We start from the raw sequence: 23,399 nt of genomic DNA, 5'->3' as shown, positions 1-23,399 counted from the left end.
AAAAGACGGAACGTGCGAAGGAGACACTAGAGAGAACCACGCGACGAAAGCATCCTGGAGAAATTCCCAAAACCTTCAAGGTAGTCTTTGTATCAATTTATATTTCATCAAATTTGTTGGCAAAAACCTTATTTACTAAATGTAGGTAGCAGACAAGATGATAAAAGATACTTTTGAAGCTGATATTCTCTCTCTAAAGCCTGTTTGAGCTAAATACTAGAGCTCTCAAAATTACCAATTTTGCAATTTTTTGCAATTTGTCCTAGGTGTCTTTAGCACCCATGGCCAGAGTATAGTTTTCCCCAAATTGATTTTATGATATTTAGAAACGTCAATATCTATGTAATCTTTGCTGCTTATTTGGTTTATGTGGAAAGAGTACTTTCGGAGAAATAAAAAATATCGTTGTGCTTGTTTTTCCTGCTTGTCTAAATGGCTGACAGGGAACATAGTAGGACGAGCATTTTCTTCTCGTTTATAAAACCCAGATTATTGTAACGGCAAATTTTATAAACTGGGAGAGTGGTTCTACCATCTGTATGAATTTCATATGAATTGGTTCTCATGCACCCGAGAACCAGACTAGTTTACTTTTACTTTTTGAGAGTGGAACTTTTGTTCAAAACATGGTCCCAAGGCCGACGTCATATAGTGCGGTTACCATGGCAACGATACATCTGACAATCCAAATATGGTTGTTTTTGTCTATCCCCCAAGGAAACCTACCTACACACAAAAATTGAAGAGGGGTTAAAATTGTTCATTTCCAACTTTGCTTCACTCTCCTGGAGAATTGCTCTTAAGGGTTAAGGATTCTTACGTTTGGGGGTTAGTTTTCTTACGTTTAAGAGCTAGTAATTCATACGTTTGGCGGTTAGTTTTCAAACGTTTGGGGGTTAAGGATTTTTACGTTTAGGGAATAGTTTTCTTACGTTTGGGGGTTAGTAATTCTTACGTTTAGGGGTTAGTTTCTTACGTTTGGGGGTTAGTTTTTTTACGTTTCGGGGTTAGTTTTGTTACGTTTGAGTGCTAGTAATTCTTACGTTTGGAGGTTAGTTTTCTTACGTTTGGGGGTTAAGGATTCTTACGTTTGGGGGTTAGTAATTATTACGTTTGGGAGTTAGTTTTCTTACGTTCGGGGGTTAAGGATTCTTACGTTTGGTGGTTAGTTTTCTTACCTTTGGGGGTTAAGGATTCTTACGTTTCGGGGTTAGTTTTCTTACGTTTAAGGGTTAGTAAATATTACGTTTGGGGGTTACTTTTCTTACGTTTAGGGGTTAAGTATTCTTGCGTTTAAGGGTTAGTTTTCTTACGTATAGGGGTTAGTAATTGTTACGTTTGGGGGTTAGTATTCTTACGTTTCGGGGTTAAGGATATTAACGTTTGGATGTTAGTTTTCTTACGTTTGGGGGTTAGTTTTCTTACGTTTGGGGGTTAGTTTTCTTACGTTTGAGGGTTTGGGATTCTATAGTTTGTAGGTTAGTTTTCTTACGTTTGGAGGTTAGTTTTCTTAATACGCTTGGGGGTTAAGGATTCTTACGTTTGGTTGTTAGTTCTTTTACGTTTGGGGGCTAGTAATTCTTACGTTTGGCGGTTAGTTTTCTTACGTTTGGGAGTTAAGGATTGTTACGTTTGGGGGTTAATTTTCTTTCGTTTGCTGGTTAGTAATTCTTACGTTTGGGGGTTAGTGTTCTTAGGTCTGGGAGTTAAGGATTCTTACGTTCGGGGGTTAGTTTTCTTACCTTTGGGGGCTAGTAATTCTTACGTCTGGGGGCTAGTTTTCTTACGTTTGGGGGTTAAGGATTCTTACGTTTGAGGGTTAGCAGCTATTACGTTTGGGAGTTAGTTTTCTTACGTTCGGGGGTTAAGGATTCTAACGTTTGGGGGTTAGTTTTCTTACGTTTGGGGATTAGTAATTCTTACGTTTAGAGGTTTGTTTTCTTAGGTTTAGGGGTTAAGGATTCTTACGTTTGGGGGCAAGTAATTCTTACGTTTGGCGGTTAGTTTTCTTACGTTTGGGGGTTAAGGAATTTTACGTTTGGGGGTTAGTTTTTTTACGTTTGGGGGTTAAGGATTCTTACGTTTGGGAGTTAGTTTTTTACGTTTAGGGGCTAGTAATTCTTACGTTTGGCGGTTAGTTTTCCTACGCTTGGGGGTTAAGGATTCTTACGTTTGTTGGTTAGTTTTCTTACGTTTGGGGGTTAGTAATTATTAAGTTTGGTGGTTAGTCTTCTTACGTTTAGGGGTTAAGGAAATTTACGTTCGGGGGTTAGTTTTCTTACGTTTAGGGGTTAAGGATTCTTACGTTTGGGGGTTAGTTTTCTTACTTCTGGGGGTTAGTTTTCCTACGTTTGAGGGACAAGGATTCTTACGTTTGGGGATAAGTTTTCTTAGGTTTGGAGGTTAGTAACTCTTACGTTTAGGGGTTAGTTTTTTACGTTTTTGGGTTAAGGATTCTTACGTTTAAGGGTTAGTTTTCTTTCGTTCGGTGGTTAGTAATTATTACGTTTAAGGGTTAGTTTTCTTACGTTCGGGGGTTAAGATTTCTTACGTTTGGGGGTTAGTTTTCTTACGTTTAGGGGTTAGTAGTTCTTACGTTTGGGGGTTAGTTTTCTTACGTTTGGGGGTTAAGGATTCTTTCGTTTGGGGGTTAGTTTTCTTTTTGGGGGTTAGTAGGTATTACGTTTGGGGGTTAGTTTTCTTACGTTTTGGGGAATAGATTTTTACGTTTGGGCGTTAGTTTTCTTACGTTTGGGGGTTAAGGGTTTTTACGTTTGGGCGTTAGTTGTTTTACGTCTGGCGGTTAGTAATTATTACGTTTGGGGGTTGGTTTTCTTACGTTTGTGGGTTAAGGATTGTTACGTTTGGGGGTTAGTTTTCTTACGTTTGTGGGTTAGTCAATCTTACGTTTGGGGGTTAGTTTCCTTTTTTGGGGGGTTAGTAATTATTACGTTTGGTGGTTAGTTTTCATACGTTTGGGGGTTAAGGATTCTTACGTTTGGGGGTTAGTTTTCTTAAGTTTGGGGGTTAGTCATTCTTACATTTAGGGGTTAGTTTTCTTACGTTTGGTGGTTAAGGATTCGTACGTTTGGGGGTTAGTTTTCTTACCTTTGGTTTCTAGTAATTCATACATTTCGCGGTTAGTTTTCTTACGTTTGAGGTGTTAAGGATTCTTACGTTTGGGGGTTAGTTTTCTAACGTTTGGGGGTTAGTTTTCTTACGTTTGAGGATTAAGGATTCTTACGTTTGGGGTTTTTTTTTTTTCGTTTGGGGGTTAAGGATTTTTACGTTTACGGGTTAGTTTTCTTACGTTTGGGGGTTAGTAATTATTACGTTTGGGGGTTAGTTTTCTTACGTTTGGGAGTTAACGATTCTTACGTTTAGGTGTTACTTTTCTGACGTTTGGGGGTGAGTAATTCTTACGTTTGGGGGTAAGGTATTTTTACGTTTGTTGGTTAGTTTTTTTACTTTTTGGGGCTAGTAATTCTTACGGTTATAGGGTTAGTTTTCTTATGTTAGGCGGTTATAGATTCTTACGTTAGGGGGTTAGTTGTCTTACGTCTGAGGATATGTAATTATTACGTTTGCGGGGTTAGTGTTCTTACGTTTGGGGGTTAAGGGTTTTTACGTTTGGGCGTTAGTTGTTTTACGTCTGGCGGTTAGTAATTATTACGTTTGGGGGTTGGTTTTCTTACGTTTGTGGGTTAAGGATTGTTACGTTTTGGGGTTAGTTTTTTTACGTTTGTGGGTTAGTCAATCTTACGTTTGGGGGTTAGTTTCCTTTTTTGGGGGGTTAGTAATTATTACGTTTGGTGGTTAGTTTTCACACGTTTGGGGGTTAAGGATTCTTACGTTTGGGGGTTAGTCATTCTTACATTTAGGGGTTAGTTTTCTTACGTTTGGTGGTTAAGGATTCGTACGTTTGGGGGTTAGTTTTCTTACGTTTGGTTTCTAGTAATTCATACATTTCGCGGTTAGTTTTCTTACGTTTGGGGGTTAGTTTTCTTACGTTTTGGGGTTAAGGATTCTTTCGTTTGGGGGTTAGTTTTCTTTTTGGGGGTTAGTAGGTATTACGTTTGGGGGTTAGTTTTCCTACGTTTTGTGGAATAGATTTTTACGTTTGGGCGTTAGTTTTCTTACGTTTGGGGGTTAAGGGTTTTTACGTTTGGGCGTTAGTTGTTTTACGTCTGGCGGTTAGTAATTATTACGTTTGGGGGTTGGTTTTCTTACGTTTGTGGGTTAAGGATTGTTACGTTTGGGGGTTAGTTTTCTTACGTTTGTGGGTTAGTCAATCTTACGTTTGGGGGTTAGTTTCCTTTTTTGGGGGGTTAGTAATTATTACGTTTGGTAGTTAGTTTTCATACGTTTGGGGGTTAAGGATTCTTACGTTTGGGGGTTAGTTTTCCTAAGTTTGGGGGTTAGTCATTCTTACATTTAGGGGTTAGTTTTCTTACGTTTCGTGGTTAAGGATTCGTACGTTTGGGGGTTAGTTTTCTTACGTTTGGTTTCTAGTAATTCATACATTTCGCGGTTAGTTTTCTTATGTTTGAGGTGTTAAGGATTTTTACGTTTGGGGGTTAGTTTTCTAACGTTTGGGGGTTAGTCTTCTTACGTTTGGGGATTAAGGATTCTTACGTTTGGGGTTTTTCTTTTTCGTTTGGGGGTTAAGGATTTTTACGTTTAGGGGTTAGTTTTCGTACGTTTGGGGGTTAGTTTTCTTACGTTTGGGGGTTAACGATTCTTACGTTTAGGTGTTACTTTTCTGACGTTTGGGGGTGAGTAATTCTTACGTTTGGGGGTAAAGGATTTTTACGTTTGTTGGTTAGTTTTTTTACTTTTTGGGGCTAGTAATTCTTACGTTTATAGGGTTAGTTTTCTTATGTTAGGCGGTTATAGATTCTTACGTTAGGGGGTTAGTTGTCTTACGTCTGAGGATATGTAATTATTACGTTTGCGGGGTTAGTTTTCTTACGTTTGGGGGTTAAGGGTTTTTACGTTTGGGCGTTAGTTGTTTTACGTCTGGCGGTTAGTAATTATTACGTTTGGGGGTTGGTTTTCTTACGTTTGTGGGTTAAGGATTGTTACGTTTGGGGGTTAGTTTTTTTACGTTTGTGGGTTAGTCAATCTTACGTTTGGGGGTTAGTTTCCTTTTTTGGAGGGTTAGTAATTATTACGTTTGGTGTATAGTTTTCATACGTTTGGGGGTTAAGGATTCTTACGTTTGGGGGTTAGTCATTCTTACATTTAGGGGTTAGTTTTCTTACGTTTGGTGGTTAAGGATTCGTACGTTTGGGGGTTAGTTTTCTTACGCTTGGGGGTTAAGGATTCTTACGTTTGTTGGTTAGTTTTCTTACGTTTGGGGGTTAGTAATTATTAAGTTTGGTGGTTAGTCTTCTTACGTTTAGGGGTTAAGGAAATTTACGTTCGGGGGTTAGTTTTCTTACGTTTAGGGGTTAAGGATTCTTACGTTTGGGGGTTAGTTTTCTTACTTCTAGGGGTTAGTTTTCCTACGTTTGAGGGACAAGGATTCTTACGTTTGGGGATAAGTTTTCTTAGGTTTGGAGGTTAGTAACTCTTACGTTTAGGGGTTAGTTTTTTACGTTTTTGGGTTAAGGATTCTTACGTTTAAGGGTTAGTTTTCTTTCGTTCGGTGGTTAGTAATTATTACGTTTAAGGGTTAGGTTTCTTACGTTCGGGGGTTAAGATTTCTTACGTTTGGGGGTTAGTTTTTTTAAGTTTAGGGGTTAGTAGGTATTACGTTTGGGGGTTAGTTTTCTTACGTTTGGGGGTTAAGGATTCTTTCGTTTGGGGGTTAGTTTTCTTTTTGGGGGTTAGTAGGTATTACGTTTGGGGGTTAGTTTTCTTACGTTTTGGGGAATAGATTTTTACGTTTGGGCGTTAGTTTTCTTACGTTTGGGGGTTAAGGGTTTTTACGTTTGGGCGTTAGTTGTTTTACGTCTGGCGGTTAGTAATTATTACGTTTGGGGGTTGGTTTTCTTACGTTTGTGGGTTAAGGATTGTTACGTTTGGGGGTTAGTTTTCTTACGTTTGTGGGTTAGTCAATCTTACGTTTGGGGGTTAGTTTCCTTTTTTGGGGGGTTAGTAATTATTACGTTTGGTGGTTAGTTTTCATACGTTTGGGGGTTAAGGATTCTTACGTTTGGGGGTTAGTTTTCCTAAGTTTGGGGGTTAGTCATTCTTACATTTAGGGGTTAGTTTTCTTACGTTTGGTGGTTAAGGGTTAGGGGCTAGTAATTCTTACGTTTGGGGGTTAGTTTTCTTACGTTTGGGGGTTAAGGATTCTTACGGTTGTTGGTTAGTTTTCTTACGTTTGGGGGTTAGTAATTATTAAGTTTGGTGGTTAGTCTTCTTACGTTTAGGGGTCAAGGAAATTTACGTTTGGGGGTTAAGATTTCTCACGTTTGGGGGTTAGTTTTCTTACGTTTAGGGGTTAGTAGTTTCTACGTTTGGGGGTTAGTTTTCTTACGTTTAGGGGTTAGTAGTTTCTACGTTTGGGGGTTAGTTTTCTTACGTTTGGGGGATAAGGATTCTTACGTTTGGGGATAAGTTTTCTTACGTTTGGGGGTTAGTAACTCTTACGTTTAGGGATTAGTTTATTACGTTTTTGGGTGAAGGATTCTTACGTTTAGGGGTTAGTTTTCTTACTCTGGGGTTTAGTAATTATTTTGTTTGGGGGTTAGTTTTCTTACGTTTGGGGGATAAGGATTCTTACGTTTGGAGGTTAGTTTTCTTACGTTTGGGGGTTAAGGATTCTTACGTTTGGGGGTTAGTTTTACTTACGTTTAAGGGTTAAGGATTCTTATGTTTGGAGGTTAGTTTTCTTACGTTTGGGGGCTAGTAATTCTGATGTTTGGTGGTTAGTTTTCTTACGTTTGGAGGTTAAGGATTCTTACGTTGGGGGTTAGTTGTCTTACGTCTGAGGATTAGTAATTATTACTTTTATGGGTTAGTTTTCTTACCTTTGGGGGTTAAGGATTTTTACGTTTGGAGGTTAGTTTTCTTACGTTTTGGGGTTAGTAATTGTTATGTTTTGGGGTTAGTATTCTTACGTCTGGGGGTTAGTAATTGTTACGTTTGGGGGTTAGTTTTCTTACGTTTGGGGGTTAGTTTTTCTTACGTTTAAGGGTTAAGGATTCTTGCATTTGGGAGTTAGTTTTCTTACGTTTGGCGGTTAAGGATTCTTACGTTCGGGGGTTAGTTGTCTTACGTCTGAGGATTAGTAGTAAATTACGTTTGTTGGTTAGTTGTTTTACGTTTGAGGGTTAGTAATTATTACGTTTTGGGGTTAGTTTTCTTACGTTTGGGGGTTAAGGATTCTTACGTTTGGGAGTTAGTTTTACTTTCGTTTAAGGGTTAAGGATTCCTGCGTTTGGGAGTTAGTTTTCTTAGGTTTGGCGGTTAAGGATTCTTACGTTTGGGGGTTAGTTGTCTTACGTCTGAGGATTAGTAGTAAATTACGTTTTTTGGTTCGTTTTTTTACGTTTGAGGGTTAGTAATTCTTATGTTTGGAGGTTAGTTTTCTTACGTTTGGGAGTTAAGGATTCTTACGTTTGGGGAATAGTTTTCTTACGTTAGGGGGATAGTAATTCTTACGTTTGGTGGTTAGTGTTGCGCCTAGAATTTAATTTATCCCTAAGGAGTTTGCACGGAGTTATTTTAGTGTGTTACATAAAAATTTACATACGGCGTCGGTATATAAGCTAATGTTTTGCAGCTAGGTTTTTTTTTTATCCGTCTTAAGGTTGTATTGCGTTGAACAATTATTGCATTAGCAGCAACAAATGATTGGACTTCAACAGAAGACCTTCCAGTCAATGGCGTCTACGATTAAGCAAGGATTCTCCTTGCCAAAACCTGACATTAGCAAGTTTGACGGAAATCCACTCGATTACTGGAATTTTGTTCGCTCGTTTGAGAACAGCATCGGAAGAAACGCATCGGATGATAGCGAGCGCCTCTTGTATTTGTTGCAATTCTGCACAGGGACGGCAAGGGACGCCATTAGCAGCTGTTCGGCTTTGGACCCTGCTGTTGGATATCAGACAGCTAGAGCGTTGCTTGAGGAACGTTTTGGACATCCATACAAGATTGCTACTGCTCACCTCAATAGGGTAGTTCGCAGTCCTCCGTTAAAGCCGTACGACCAGCGTGGTTTGCTGACCTTTGCGGATCAATTAAGAGACTGTCAAAACGTGTTGGAATCCATCGGGTACCTGAACGAGATCAATAGCGCCGACAACCTGAGGAGCGTCGTGGAAAGACTTCCGTTTCATCTTAGAATCAAGTGGCTAGAGGTTGCTGATCGTTTGCAAGAGTCGGGGTTGAGACCTAGAATTCACCACATCTCCGAGTTTGTGTCCAAGAGAGCCCGAGCAGTGAACGATCCTGTATTTGGAAACATCGTTGCTAGTGACAGAGAGAAGACCAAAAGACTAACAGGCCCAGCAGCTCATCAAGGGGAACAACCTTCGCGGCTCAAGGGGGCTCAGTCAAGCCTGTTTCCTCCAACGTGAAGAGTAGCGCATTTAATGATAACAGCCGTTCTGCTGTGAACCAAGATATTGGTGTTGGGTCCGGGAAGTGCGTTGTATGTGCAGGCCTACATCAGTTATGGACCTGTGAGGAGTTCAAAAGAAAATCGCATGCCGATCGCATAAACACTTTGCGAGAACACAGATTGTGTGACAATTGCTTCAAGATGGGACACATAGCCAGGGGATGCCTGCAAAAGAGTGCCTGTTATGTCGAAGTTTGTAACAGGAAGCATATGACGGTGATCCATCCCCCTACGGAGCTGTCTGCGAACCGCAACATTTACGTCGATCGCTTTCGTGAAGGGGTTCTTCGTCCGCGCTTAGTTGAAGATCGTGTTAGCCAGAGTCACACAATGACAATTGGTACAACTTCCGGACCATATCGCGATTTCCTGAGTCACGCAACTGGGGCTGGTATAACTTCCAGTGGAGATCGTGTCACGCAGAGTCACACGATTGGCGTTGGTTCAGCTTCCGGTGCATATCACAATATCCAAGGTCATGCAAGTTCTGGTGGAGGTCATGTTACTCAGAGTTATGCGATTGGGGCCGGTGCAAGAAATCAAAGAAACCAAAACAACCGTTGCCAGACAACCGAGAAGAGAATACGCCTCAGAGTTGTTCCGGTCAAAGTACGTGACAGATTGTCTGGTCGTATGTTAGAAACGTACGCTCTCCTGGATAATGGATCAGATGTTTCTCTCTGTGATTCTGAGCTGGTGAAGGAGTTAGGTCTTCAGGGTGAACGGCGAGATTTCTTCCTGACCACACAAGAGAAGAAGGACAGTGCTAAGTCCGGCTTGGAGCTGAAGTTTACCGTTAGTTCTTTGGATGGTGCTTCAACATTGGAAATACCGAGAGTGTGGTCCGTTGATAGCTTAAATATCTCAAGTCGAAGTATTCCAATGCCTGAAGATGTGAAAGGATGGCCTCATCTGAGCGACATTGAGCTTCCAGAGATCCAAGGGAAAGATGTTAGGCTGCTCATTGGATGCAATGCTCCAGAGGCTTTTTGGGTGTTGGAAGAGAGACGGGTGATCGGGATGAGGCGTTATTGCAGCAAGTAGAAAAGTTTTGGAGGACAGATTTCGTTGATGCGTTATGCAGTTCTAAAGTGGCTATGTCCGTAGAAGATCGGAAGGCATTAAAAACGATGGAAGATTCAGTTAAGATCGTCTCTGGCCATAACCAAGTAGATCTTCCTTGGAGAAATCAGCCACCTTATCCTCCAAACAATCGATTGGCGGCCGAGCAGAGGTTGCAGTTGTTGAGGAAACGGTTTCTGCGCGATGAAGAATTCTTTCAAAGGTACAAGGGGACAATCAACGATTACATCTCCAAGGGGTTCGCCCATCGGGTGCCTCAAGAGGAACTCCACCCCACTGGCAAGCCTCTGTGGTATCTTCCGCATCATGCAGTTTTCCACCCCCACAAACCAGATAAGTTGAGAGTAGTGTTCGACTGTGCAGCAAAGTTTCGAGGAACGTCGTTGAATGATCAGCTGTTACATGGTCCTGATTTCACCAACAACCTGTTTGGTGTACTCAACAGATTTCGTCAAGAACCGATTGCCCTTATCTTAGATATCGAGGCCATGTTTCATAAAGTGTGAGTTGACCCAAAGGATCACGACGCTCTTCGTTTCTTGTGGTGGCCTGGTGACGATGTGAGACAGCAACCAGTTGAGTACAGAATGGAGGTTCATCTTTTTGGTAGTACCTCTTCGCCTAGTGCCGCGAGTTTTGCTTTAAGGAAGACTGCCCAGGACAACGATGGCGATTTTGGACATGAAGTGATCGATACTGTGCTCAAGAATTTTTACGTTGACGATTGTCTTAAGTCGGTTTCTTCAAGGGCTTTTGCTGTGCGCTTAAGGGTTGAGCTTTGTGGTTTGTTGTCCAGACGTGGTTTTCGATTAACCAAGTGGCTGAGCAATGATAAAGATGTGTTGGAGACCATTCCGAAGAACGAAAGAGCTCCGTCAGTGTTGGATTTGGATTTGTTTAACGTCAATCTTCCCCTCGAGAGAACACTCGGAGTTCAATAGAATGTGGACACAGACGCATTCACTTTCAAGGTTGTACCAAAGGACAAACCTTTCACTCGAAGAGGGATTTTATCCGTAACAAGCTCGGTTTATGATCCTCTTGGGCTGGTGTCACCTGTTGTCGTGTCTGCCAAGAAGCTTTTCCAAGACCTTTGTCGAAAGAAATTAGGATGGGATGATGTAATTGCATCAGAGGAAGCTATGCGCTGGAAGACATGGCTCGCAAACCTGCCTAAGCTTTCTCAAGTCGTCGTGTCGCGGCATCTTAAGCCAGGAAACTTTGGAGAGATATTGTCTTCTCAGCTTCACCACTTTGCCGATGCATCCCAAGTGGCGTTTGGGGCAGTTGCATATGTAAGATTTGAAAATACGGACGGCCTGGCCTCACCACTTTGCCGATGCATCCCAAGTGGCGTTTGGGGCAGTTGCATATGTAAGATTTGAAAATGCGGGCGGCCTGGTTCATTGCAACTCTCTTGTGGCAAAATCTCGTCAAGCCCATGTAAAACCGATGACCATACCGAGGCTGGAGCTGTCGGCAGCTGTCCTCGCAGTCAAGATTGACCGAGTACTTCGTGAAGAGTTGGAGTTTGCGATCGACAAGTCAATTTTCTGGTCAGATTCTACTGCTGTGCTGCAATATATTAGGAATGTGGACAAGAGGTTTCATACCTTCGTCGCCAATAGACTTTCAGTCATACATGATGGTTCTGAGCCTGTCCAGTGGAGGTACGTGCCGACTTCCGATAACCCAGCAGATTTAATTAGCAGAGGGCAACCGCAGATGAGATGATTCATAACACTCAGTGGTTTAGCGGTCCAGAATTCCTGTGGAAAGATGAACGTTTCTGGCCTACTTTCCCAGAACCCTTACACGAGACTTTAGATGAGGATCCGGAAATCAAGAAGGAAATACAAGTTCATCTTTCGGCTTTTCCAGAAACAACATTGAATTCGATGATCCAACGTTATTCTTCCTTGTACAAGTTGAAGAGGGGTGTCGCTTGGCTTATCCGCTTCAAAGAATTCATAAAGAACAAGCTTTATTCACGTAGGGGACTTAATAATCCTTTGGACGCCCGTCTGCTACCCAAGGAACTTTCTTTGGAAGACATAAAGACCGCAGAAGTTGAGCTAATCAAGTATGTGCAGAGAGTGTCATTTCCTCAAGTTTTAGACGCTCAAAAGAGGTCAAGTTCTTTGGTTTGGCAGAAGCATGTACTGAGATGTTCAGGCTCGAGTGGCTCAATTTACAAGTTGAGGCCCTGGGTGGATCAGAGGGGAATTCTTAGAGTCGGAGGCAGACTTGAATATGCTCCAATAAATTCCCAAGCAAAGCATCAGATTTTGTTACCAAGCAACCATCACTTGTCTAGCCTTATCATCATGGAACATCATGAGCTTAATGGGCATTTTGGCCAGGAATACGTGTTGGCAAGCTTCCGTCAAAGGTTCTGGATTGTTAAGGGTCGTGCTACTGTTCGAAGAGTGATTGGGAGATGCCTTACTTGTCGAAGACAGAATGCTGTTCGTGGACAACAACTGATGGCGAGTTTACCCGAAGATCGGCTGACCCCTGATCAGCCACCGTTCGCTTCCGTTGGTATTGATTTCTTCGGGTTATTGTACGTCAAACAGCGTAGGAGTATTGTAAAGCACTATGGATGCCTTTTTACATGCTTAACCATGAGAGCCACTCACATAGAGGTGACTGAGTCTTTGGATACAGATTCGTTTGTCAATGCACTTCGGAGATTTATTAATCGCAGAGGTCATCCAAAGATCATACGAAGTGACAACGGCACCAATTTATGCGCAGGAGAGAGGGAAATTCGAGAAGCCATAAATGATTGGAACCATCAAAAAATTGAGAAGTTTCTTCAGCAAAGGGATATTGATTGGCGATTTAATCCACCTGGAGCTTCCCATATGGGGGGAGTTTGGGAGCGCATAATCCGGTCTGCGCGCAAAGTCCTTGCAAGTTTGTTGAGGGATCAGCTGGTGTCTGGAGAGGCTCTTCGCACCGTTGACTGAAGTGGAAAGTGTTTTGAACAGTCGTCCTTTAACGCCCAATAGCGACAACCCTACAGATTTCGAAGCTTTGACGCCCAACCATTTATTGCTCCTGCGACCGAACGGTAGCATGCCACCAGGTGTTTTTTCTAAGAATGATCTATATTGCAAGCGCCGTTGGAAACAAATTCAGTACTAAGCGGGTGTATTTTGGAAAAGATGGCTGTCAGGTTATCTACCTGCCCTTCAAGAACGCCAAAAACGGACAAGACCGTCAAGGAACTTTTGTGTTGGCGACTTGGTTTTGGTTGTTGATAAAAGAGTTCCACGTGGACAATGGCCTTTGGGTCGGATCATTGCAGTGCATACTGGAAGAGATAATCTCGTTAGATCAGCAAAGATTGCAACCAAGAAATTACTTTGACAAGACCGATTACGAAGCTGTGCATTCTTGAGCAGGACCTTAAATGAGAACTGTCATTAAAGGAGGACTTTTCAAGGAAACGCCGATCACTTTTTGTGAACTTGAACTTTCAAATGTCCTTAAGACAACATTTATTTATTCGTTACTTTTCTAGACGCTTAAAAGTTTAAGTGAACTTAACGTTTAAAGTTCAGGGGCCGGAATGTTGCGCCTAGAATTTAATTTATCCCTAAGGAGTTTGCACGGAATTATTTCAGTGTGTTACATAAAAATTTACAAACCGCGTCGGTACATAGGCTAATGTTTTCCAGCTAGGTTATTTTCTTCCGTCTCAAGTTTGTATTGCGTCGTGTTCTGCGAGCGGGTATATTTCTCAGTTGGTAAGCGTTCTTCGCATTTCATTTTTATTTTCAAGATTTTATGGCCACAGTTTTGTAAGTATTTCTCTTAGTTGTTTACTTGTATATTTCGGTTTGTTTATTTCGCGTAGTTCTTGTTGTTTTGTTTCAGTTTGTAATTTATAATTCCCGTTTTATTTTATTTCAGTCGAACCACTCACTAGCACACTTGTTTTGGATTATACGTTATCTTCGTATTTCGCCCTTTTCGTCTTCATTAAACTTTGGAAGTGCATTCAAGCTGTGGCATTTTATTTTTGTGTTCGTGGCGGCGGCGGCTTCGGCCTGCCACCGTTAGTTTTCTTACGTTTGGCGGATACGGATTCTTACGTTTGGGGGTTAGTTGTCTTACGTCTGAGGATTAGTAATTATTACGTTTGTGGGTTAGTTTTCTTACGTTTGGGGATAAGGATTCTTATGTTTGGAGGTTAGTTTTCTTACGTTTGGAGGTTAGTTTTCTTACGTTTGGGGGTTAGTAATTATTACGTTTGGGGGTTAGTTTTCTTACGTTTGGGGGTTAACGATTCTTACGTTTGGGTGTTAGTTTTCTTCGGTTTGAGGGTTAGTTACTCTTACGTTTGGAGGTTAGTTTTCTTACGTTTGGTGGTTAGTAATTCTTACGTTTGGCAGTTAGTTTTCTTACGTTTGGGAGTTAAGTATTCTTACGTTTGGGGGTTAGTTTTCTAACGTAAAGGGGCTAGTAATTCTTACGTTTGGCGGATAGATTTCTCACGTTTGGGGGCTAAGGATTCTTACGTTTGGGGGTTAGTAATTCTTACGTTTGGGGATTAGTTTTTTTGCGTTTAGGGGTTAAGCATTCTTACGTTTGGGGGTTAATCTTCTTACTTTTGGGGTTAGTAATTCGTACGTTTGTGGGTTCGTTTTCTTACGTTTAAGGGTTAAGGATTCTTACGTTTCTTAGTTAGTAATTCCTACTTTTTCGGGGTTAAGGATTCTTTCGTTTAAGGGTTAGTTTTCTTACGTTTGAGGGCTAGTAATTCTTACGTTTTAGGGGTTAGTTTTCTTCCGTATGGGGTCTAGGATTCTTACGTTTTGGGGTTAGTTTTCTTACGTTACAGTGCTAGTAATTCGTACGTTTAGGGGTTAAGGATTTTTACGTTTGGGGGTTAGTTATCTTACGTTTGGGGGTTAAGGATTCCTACCTTTATGGGTTAGTTTTCTTACGTTTGGGGGTTAGTAATTCTTACCTCTGGGGGTTACTAATTCTTACGTTTGGGGGTTACCTTTCTTAAGTTTGGGGGTTATGGATTCTTTCGTTTGGGGGTTAGTTTTCTTACGTTTGGGGGTTAACGATTTCTAGGTTTGGGGGTTAGTAATTCTTATGTCTGTGGGTTAAGGATTCTTACGTTTGGAGCTAGTTTTCTTACGTTTAGGGGTTATAGATTTTTACTTTTGGGGATTAGTTTCCGTACATTTGGGGGTTAAGGACTTGTACGTTTGGGGGTTAGTTTTCTTACGCTTGGGGGTTAAGGATACTTACGTTTGCGGGTTAGTGTTCTTACGTTTGGGGGTAGTAATTGATACGTTTGGCGGTTAGTTTTCTTACGTTTGGGGGTTAACGATTATTACCTTTAGGGGTTAGTTTTCTTACGTTTGAGAGCTAGAAATTACGTTTGGGGGTTAGTTTTCTTACGTTTAAGGGTTAAGGATTCTTACGTTTTGGGTTAAGTTTTGTTACGTTAGAGTGCTAGTAATTCTTACGTTTGGTGGTTAGTTTTCTTCCGTCTGGGGGTTAGGTTTCTTACGTTTGGGGGTTAGTAATTATTACTATTAGGGTTTACTTTTCTTACGTTTGTGGGTTAAAGATTCTTACGTTTGGAGGTTAGTTTTCTCACGTTTAGGGGTTAGTTTTCTTACATTTGGGGGCTAGTAATTCTTACGTTTGGGGGTTAGTTTTCTTTCGTTTGGGGGTTAGGTTTTTTACGTTTGGGGGTTAGTAATTATTACTATTAGGGTTTACTTTTCTTACGTTTGTGGGTAAAAGATTCTTAGGTTTGGAGGTTAGTTTTTCTCACGTTTAAGGGTTAGTTTTCTTTCATTTGGGGGTTAGGTTTCTTACGTTTGGGGGTTAGTAATTATTATTATTAGGGTTTACTTTTCTTACGCTTGGGGGTTAAAGTTTCTTACGTTTGGAGGTTAGTTTTTCTCACGTTTAAGGGTTAGTTTTCTTTCATTTGGGGGCTAGTAATTCTTACGTTTGGGGGTTAGTTTTCTTCCGTTTGGGGGTTAGGTTTCTTACGTTTGGGGGTTAGTAATTATTATTATTAGGGTTTACTTTTCTTACGCTTGGGGGTTAAAGTTTCTTACGTTTGGAGGTTAGTTTTTCTCACGTTTAAGGGTTAGTTTTCTTTCATTTGGGGGCTAGTAATTCTTACGTTTGGGGGTTAGTTTTCTTCCGTTTGGGGGTTAGGTTTCTTACGTTTGGGGGTTAGTAATTATAACTATTAGGGTTTACTTTTCTTACGTTTGGGGGTTAAGGATTTTTACGTTTGGGGGTTAGTTATCTTACGTTTGGGGGTTAAGGATTCGTAAGTTTTGGGGTTAGTTTTCTTACGTTTGGGGGTGAATAATTCTTACGTTTGGGAATTAGTAATTTTTCCGTTTCAGGGTTAGTTTTCTTAAGCTGGGGTTATGGATTCTTTCGTTTGGGGTTAGTATTTCTTACGTTTGGGGGTCAGTTTTCTTAAGTATGGGGGTTAAGGATTCTTACGTTTGGGGGTTAGTTTTCTTACGTTTGGGGGTAAGTTTTCTTACCTTTGAGGGTTAGTAATTCTTACGTTTTGCGGTTAGTTTTCTCACGTTTGGTGGTAAACGATTATTACCTTTAGGGGTTAGTTTTCTTACGTTTGAGAGCTAGAAATTACGTTTGGGGGTTAGTTTTCTTACGTTTAAGGGTTAAGGATTCTTACGTTTTGGGTTAAGTTTTGTTACGTTAGAGTGCTAGTAATTCTTACGTTTGGTGGTTAGTTTTCTTCCGTTTGGGGGTTAGGTTTTTTACGTTTGGGGGTTAGTAATTATTACTATTAGGGTTTACTTTTCTTACGTTTGTGGGTAAAAGATTCTTAGGTTTGGAGGTTAGTTTTCTCACGTTTAGGGGTTAGTTTTCTTACATTTGGGGGCTAGTAATTCTTACGTTTGGGGGTTAGTTTTCTTCCGTTTGGGGGTTAGGTTTCTTACGTTTGGGGGTTAGTAATTATTATTATTAGGGTTTACTTTTCTTACGCTTGGGGGTTAAAGTTTCTTACGTTTGGAGGTTAGTTTTTCTCACGTTTAAGGGTTAGTTTTCTTACATTTGGGGGCTAGTAATTCTTACGTTTGGGGGTTAGTTTTCTTCCGTTTGGGGGTTAGGTTTCTTACGTTTGGGGGTTAGTAATTATAACTATTAGGGTTTACTTTTCTTACGTTTGGGGGTTAAGGATTTTTACGTTTGGGGGTTAGTTATCTTACGTTTGGGGGTTAAGGATTCGTAAGTTTTGGGGTTAGTTTTCTTACGTTTGGGGGTGAATAATTCTTACGTTTGGGAATTAGTAATTTTTCCGTTTCAGGGTTAGTTTTCTTAAGCTGGGGTTATGGATTCTTTCGTTTGGGGTTAGTATTTCTTACGTTTGGGGGTCAGTTTTCTTAAGTATGGGGGTTAAGGATTCTTACGTTTGGGGGTTAGTTTTCTTACGTTTGGGGGTAAGTTTTCTTACCTTTGAGGGTTAGTAATTCTTACGTTTTGCGGTTAGTTTTCTCACGTTTGGTGGTAAACGATTATTACCTTTAGGGGTTAGTTTTCTTACGTTTGAGAGCTAGAAATTACGTTTGGGGGTTAGTTTTCTTACGTTTAAGGGTTAAGGATTCTTACGTTTTGGGTTAAGTTTTGTTACGTTAGAGTGCTAGTAATTCTTACGTTTGGTGGTTAGTTTTCTTCCGTTTGGGGGTTAGGTTTTTTACGTTTGGGGGTTAGTAATTATTACTATTAGGGTTTACTTTTCTTACGTTTGTGGGTAAAAGATTCTTAGGTTTGGAGGTTAGTTTTCTCACGTTTAGGGGTTAGTTTTCTTACATTTGGGGGCTAGTAATTCTTACGTTTGGGGGTTAGTTTTCTTCCGTTTGGGGGTTAGGTTTCTTACGTTTGGGGGTTAGTAATTATTATTATTAGGGTTTACTTTTCTTACGCTTGGGGGTTAAAGTTTCTTACGTTTGGAGGTTAGTTTTTCTCACGTTTAAGGGTTAGTTTTCTTACATTTGGGGGCTAGTAATTCTTACGTTTGGGGGTTAGTTTTCTTCCGTTTGGGGGTTAGGTTTCTTACGTTTGGGGGTTAGCTATTATAACTATTAGGGTTTACTTTTCTTACGTTTGGGGGTTAGTTATCTTACGTTTGGGGGTTAAGGATTCGTAAGTTTTGGGGTTAGTTTTCTTACGTTTGGGGGTTAATAATTCTTACGTTTGGGAATTAGTAATTTTTCCGTTTCAGGGTTAGTTTTCTTAAGCTGGGGGTTATGGATTCTTTCGTTTGGGGTTAGTAATTCTTACGTTTGGGGGTCAGTTTTCTTAAGTATGGGGGTTAAGGATTCTTACGTTTGGGGGTTAGTTTTCTTACGTTTGGGGGTAAGTTTTCTTACCTTTGAGGGTTAGTAATTCTTACGTTTGGCGGTTAGTTTTCTCACGTTTGGTGGTAAACGATTCTTATGTTTGGGGGATAGTTTTCTTACGTCTGGGGGTTTGTAATTATTACGTTTGGGGCTAGTTTTTTTACGTTTGGGGGTTATTTTTTTTACGTTTGGGGGTTAGTAATTTTTACGTTTGGGAATTAGTTTTCTTACGTATGGGGGTTAAGGATTCTTACATTTTGGGCATTAGTTTTTTTTCGTTACAGTGCTAGTAATTCTTACGTTTGGGGGTTAGTTTTCTTTCATTTGAAGGTTAATTATTGTTACTTTTGGGGGTTAGTTCTCTTACGTTTTGGGGTTAGTAATTAATACGTTTGGGGGTTTGTTTTCTTACGCTTGGGGTTAAGGATTGCTTCGTTTGCGGGTTAGTTTTCTTACGTTTGGGGGCTAGTAATTCTTACGTTTGGCGGTTAGTGTTCTTACGTTTTGGGGTTAAGGATTATTACGTTTAGGGGTTAGTTTTCTCATGTTTGGGGGTTAGTAATTCTTACTTTTGGAGGTTAGTTTTCTTACGTTTGGGGGTTAGGGATTCTTACGTTTCGGGGTTAGTTATCTTACGTTTGGGGGTTAAGGATTCTTACGTTTGGAGCTAGTTTTGTTACGTTTGGGTGTTAAGGATTCTTAAGTTTGGGGGTTTAGTTTTCTTACGTTTGGGGGTTAAGGATTCGTACGTTTTGAGGTTAAAAAAATTCTCATGTTTGGCAGTTAGTTTATTACGTTTGGGGGTTAAGGATTCTTACGTTTTGGGGTTTGTTTCGTTACGTTTGGAGGTTAGTGATTCTTACGTTTGGGGGTTAGTTTTCTTACGTTTGGGGGTTAAGGATTCTTACGTTTGGGGGTTACTAATTTTTACGTTTGGGGGTTAGTTTTTTACGTTTGGGGGTTAAAAACTTCTTACGTTTGGCGGTTAGTTTTCTTACGTTTGGGGGTTGATTATTTTTACGTTTGGGGATTAGTTTTATTACGTTTAGGAGCTAAAAATTCTTACGTTTGGCAGTTAGTTTTCTTACGTTTGGGGGTTAAGGGATCTTACGTCTTGGGGTTAGTTTTCTTACTTTTGGGGGTTAATAATTATTACGGTTTGGGGTTAAGGATTCTTACGTTTTTGGGTTAGTTTTCTTACGTTTGGGGGCTAGTAATTCATACGTTTGGCGGTTAGTTTTCTTCCGTTTGGGGTTAACGATTATTACGTTTAGGGGTTAGTTTTCTTACCTTTGAGAGCTAGTTATTACGTTTGGGGGTTAGTTTTCTTACGTTTAAGGGTTAAGGATTCTTACGTTTCGGGCTTAGTTTTGTTACGTTAGAGTGCTAGTAATTCTTACGTTTGGGGGTTAGTTTTCTTCCGTTTGGGGGTTAGGTTTCTTACGTTTGGGGGTTAGTAATTATTACCATTTATTTATTTATATTTATAAACATTATTTAAACAGAAATTCCAATTCAGCGTAGCTGGTTTAAATGGAGATCTGTATAAAATGAGAAGAATAAATAATCAAATATAGGAATGAAAGCAAAAGTCATTCAAAGAGTTCATGAAGGTGAGAAATTAACTGAGGTGATTTAGATGTTTCTTGACTCTCAGTTTAAAACTATTGAGAGACAGATCATGACGTAAGTTACGAGGAAGAGTGTCCAGGTTTTGGCGGCATTGTACTTAAAAGATGTTTGAAATTTAGTAGTCTTGGCAAGAGGCAGGCGAATAAAGTCTTTGTTCCTAGTGTTGTAGTTATGGATCTGCTCCGAGGAGTGGAAGTCATCTAGCAGATAAGCTGGAGCCAAGCCATTGATACACTTATAGACCTGTATGCACTTTTGGTATTCTCTGCGGCATTGAAGGGATGGCCACTTCAATGTTTGCTGTATATCGGTATCAGTAGCCTTGCGACCCGCAATTATTCCCGCAGCTCGCTTGAGAAGACGGTCAAGTTTGGATCTTGTTTCCCTGACCGCAACCATCCCACACAACGCAAGAGTAATCGAATAACGGTAGAACCATAGCATTAAACGGAGTAATGCAAGCTTCTTTTGGGATGACTTTCCGGGCTCTACGAAGCATTCCAAGGCGGGGCGAGATTTTATTTCCGATATGATCAATGTGTTCGTTCCAATTTAGGCAAGGATCCATAAACACGTCCAGATATTTAAATTTGTATACCCTTTCAAGATCTGTGTCATTAACACTAACTGCTAATTACTATTAGGGGTTAGTTTTCTTACGTTTAGGGGTTAGTAATTATTACGTTTGGGGGTTAGTTTTCTTACGTTTAGGGGTTAAGGATTCGTGCGTTTAGGGGTTAGTAATTCTTACGTTAAAGGGTTATTTTTCTTACGTTTCGGGGTTAGGGATATTTACGTTTGGAGGTTAGTTTTCTTACGTTTGGGGGTTAGTTTTCTTACCTTCGGGGGTTAAGGATTCTGACGTTTTTCTGGTTAGTTTCCTTACGTTTGGGGGTTAGTAATTCTTACGTTTCAGGGTTAGTTTTCTTAAGGTGGGAGTTATGGATTCTTTCGTTTGGAGTTAGTAATTCTTACGTTTTGGGGGTTAGTTTTCTTAAGTATGGGGGTTAAGGATTCTTACGTTTGGGGGTTAGTTAGTTAGGTTAGTTTAAGGGTTATTTTTCTTACGTTTTGGGGTTAGGGATATTTACGTTTGGAGGTTAGTTTTCTTACGCTTGGGGGTTAGTAACTCTTACGTTTGGGGGTTAGCTTTCTTAAGTTTGGGGGTTAAGGATTTGTACTTTTGGGGGTTAAAAAATCTTTACGTTTGGCGGTTAGATTTTTTACGTTTGGGGGTTAGTTTTCTTGTGTTTGGAGGTTAAGGATTCTTACGGTTGCCGGTTAGTTTTCTTACGTTTGAGGGTTTGTAATTCTTACGTTAAGAGGTTAGTTTTCTTACGTTTGGGGGTTAAAGATTCTTACGTTTGGGAGTTAGTTTTCTTACGTTTAGGGGTTAGTAAATATTACGTTTGGGGACTAGTTTTCTTACGTTTAGGGGTTAAAGATTCGTGCGTTTAGGGGTTAGTAATTCTTACGTTTAAGGGTTATTTTTCTTACGTTTTGGGGTTAGGGATATTTACGTTTGGAGGTTAGTTTTCTTACGCTTGGGGGTTAGTAACTCTTACGTTTGGGGGTTAGCTTTCTTAAGTTTGGGGGTTAAGGATTTGTACTTTTGGGGGTTAAAAAATCTTTACATTTGGCGGTTAGATTTTTTACGTTTGGGGGTTAAGGGGTGTTAAGTTTAAAGGGTTAGTTTTCTTACTTTTGGGGGTTAATAATTATTACGGTCGATCGTTAAGGATTCTCACGGTGTGGGGTTAGTAATTTTTTCGTTTGGGGGTTAGTTTTCTTGTGTTTAGGGGTTAAGGATTCTTACGTTCGCGGGTTAGTTTTCTTATGTTTGGGGGTTAAGGATTCTTCCGTTTCGGGGTTAGTTTTGTTACGTTAGAGTGCTAGTAATTCTTACGTTTGGGGGTTACTTTTGGTTACGTTTGGGGATTAAGGATTCTTACGTTTGAGGGTTAGTTTTCTTACGTTTGGGGGTTAGTAGTTCTTACGTTTAGAGGTTAATTTTCTTACCTTTCGGGGTTAAGGATTCTTACGTTTTGGGGTTAGTGTTCTTACGTTTTGGGGTTAGTAATTCTTACGTTTGGGGGTTAGCTTTCTTAAGTTTGGGGGTTAAAAAAAATTTTACGTTTGGCGGTTAGTTTTCTTTCGTTTGGGGATTAGTAATTATTACGGTTGGGGGTTAAGGATTCTTACGTTTTGGGGTTAGTTATTTTTTCGTTTGGGGGTTAGTTTTCTTGTGTTTAATGGTTAAGAATTCTTACGTTTGCGGGTTAGTTCTCTTACGTTTAGGGATTAGTAATTCTTACGTTTGGGGGTTAGTTTTCTTATGTTTGGGGGTTAAGGATTCTTCCTTTTTAGGGTTAGTTTTCTTACGTTTGGGGGTTAGTTTGGGAGTGCTAGTAATTTGTACGTTTGGGGGTTAGTATTGTTACTTTTGGGGGTTAAGGATTCTTACGTTTGAGGGTTAGTTTTCTTACGTTTGGGGGTTAGTAATTTTTACGTTTAGAGGTTAATTTCCTTACGTTGGTGGGTTAAGGATTTTTTCGTTTTGGGGTTAGAGTTCTTACGTTTAGGGGTTAGTAATTCTTACGTTTGGGGGCTAGTTTTCTTAAGTTTGGGGGTCAAGGATTCTTACGTTTGAGGGTTAGTTTTCTTACGTTTGGGGGTTAGTAATTCTTACGTTTGGGGGTTAGTAATTCTTACGTTTGGAGGTTACTTTTCTTAAGTTTGGGGGTTAAACATTGTTACGTTTGGGGGTTAGTTTACTTACATATGGGGGTTAAGGATTCCTATGTTTAGGGGTTAGTTTTCTTACGTTTGGGGGTTATTTTTTGTTACGTTTGGGGGTTAGTTTTCTTACGTTTTGGGGTTAGTTTTTTTACGTTCGGGAGTTAAGGATTCTTACGTTTGGGGGTTAGTTTCCTTACGTTTAGTGGTTAGTTTTCTTATGTTTGGGGATTAGTAATTCTTACGTTTGGGGGTTAGTTTTCTTACGATTGTGGGTTAAGGATTCTTACGTTTGGGGGCTAGTTTTCTTACGTTTGGGGGCTAGTAATTCATACGTTTGGCGGTTAGTTATCTTACGTTTGGGGGTCAGTAATTCTTACGTTTGGGGGTTAGTTTTCTTACGCTTGGGGGTTAAGGATTCGCGCGTTTGGGGGTTAGTTTTCTTACGTTTGGATGTTATTTTTCTTAGGTTTTGGGGCTAAGGATATTTACATTTTGAGGTTAGTTTTCTTACGTTTGGGGGCTAGTAATTCTTACGTTTGGCAGTTAGTTTTCTTATGTTTGGGGGTTAAGGATTCTTACGTTCGGGGGTTAGTTTTCTTACGTTTAGGGGTTAGTAATTCTTACGTTTGGCGGTTCGTTTTCTTACGTTTGTTGGTTAAAAGAATTCTTACGTTTGGGGGTTAGTTTTCCTACGTTTGGGGGCTAGTAATTCTTTACATTTGGTGGTTAGTTTTCTCACGTTTTGGGGTTAAGGATTCTTACCTTTGGGGGTTAGTTTTCTTAAATCTGGGGTTTTGCAATTATTACGTTTGGGAGTTAGTTTTCTTTCGTTTCGGGGTTAAGGATTCTTACGTTTGGGGTTAGTTTTCTTACGTTTGGGGGCTAGTAATTCTTACGTTTGGAGGTTACTTTTCTTAAGTTTGGGGGTTAAACATTGTTACGTTTGGGGGTTAGTTTACTTACATATGGGGGTTAAGGATTCCTATGTTTAG

General features: G+C 40.2%; 1 protein-coding gene and 1 long non-coding RNA gene across 4 annotated transcripts in view; one reads left to right on the top strand and one right to left on the bottom strand.

The window, feature by feature from the left end:
* Positions 1-23,399, bottom strand: part of LOC146460690 (uncharacterized) — a 71,418-nt gene that overhangs the window by 35,550 nt on the left and 12,469 nt on the right. The window lies entirely within an intron of this gene.
* LOC146460691 (uncharacterized) lies at positions 7,790-8,537 on the top strand. Its single transcript, XM_085087874.1, has one exon. It carries the CDS (start codon positions 7,803-7,805, stop codon positions 8,532-8,534), a length of 732 nt encoding a protein of 243 aa, XP_084944000.1. The 5' UTR covers positions 7,790-7,802; the 3' UTR covers positions 8,535-8,537.

The sequence above is a fragment of the Pavona decussata genome, unplaced genomic scaffold (assembly GCF_977016875.1).
Source record: "Pavona decussata unplaced genomic scaffold, jaPavDecu1.1 SCAFFOLD_208, whole genome shotgun sequence".
Classification (NCBI taxonomy): domain Eukaryota; kingdom Metazoa; phylum Cnidaria; class Anthozoa; order Scleractinia; family Agariciidae; genus Pavona; species Pavona decussata.
Note: the sequence above shows the minus strand (reverse complement) of the source record. Positions and strands in the feature narration are given on the sequence as shown.

What these genes read in the sequence shown, in the direction of transcription:
- LOC146460691 (XM_085087874.1), top strand. Translation starts at nt 7,803, where the DNA reads ATGATTGGACTTCAACAGAAGACCTTCCAGTCAATGGCGTCTACGATT.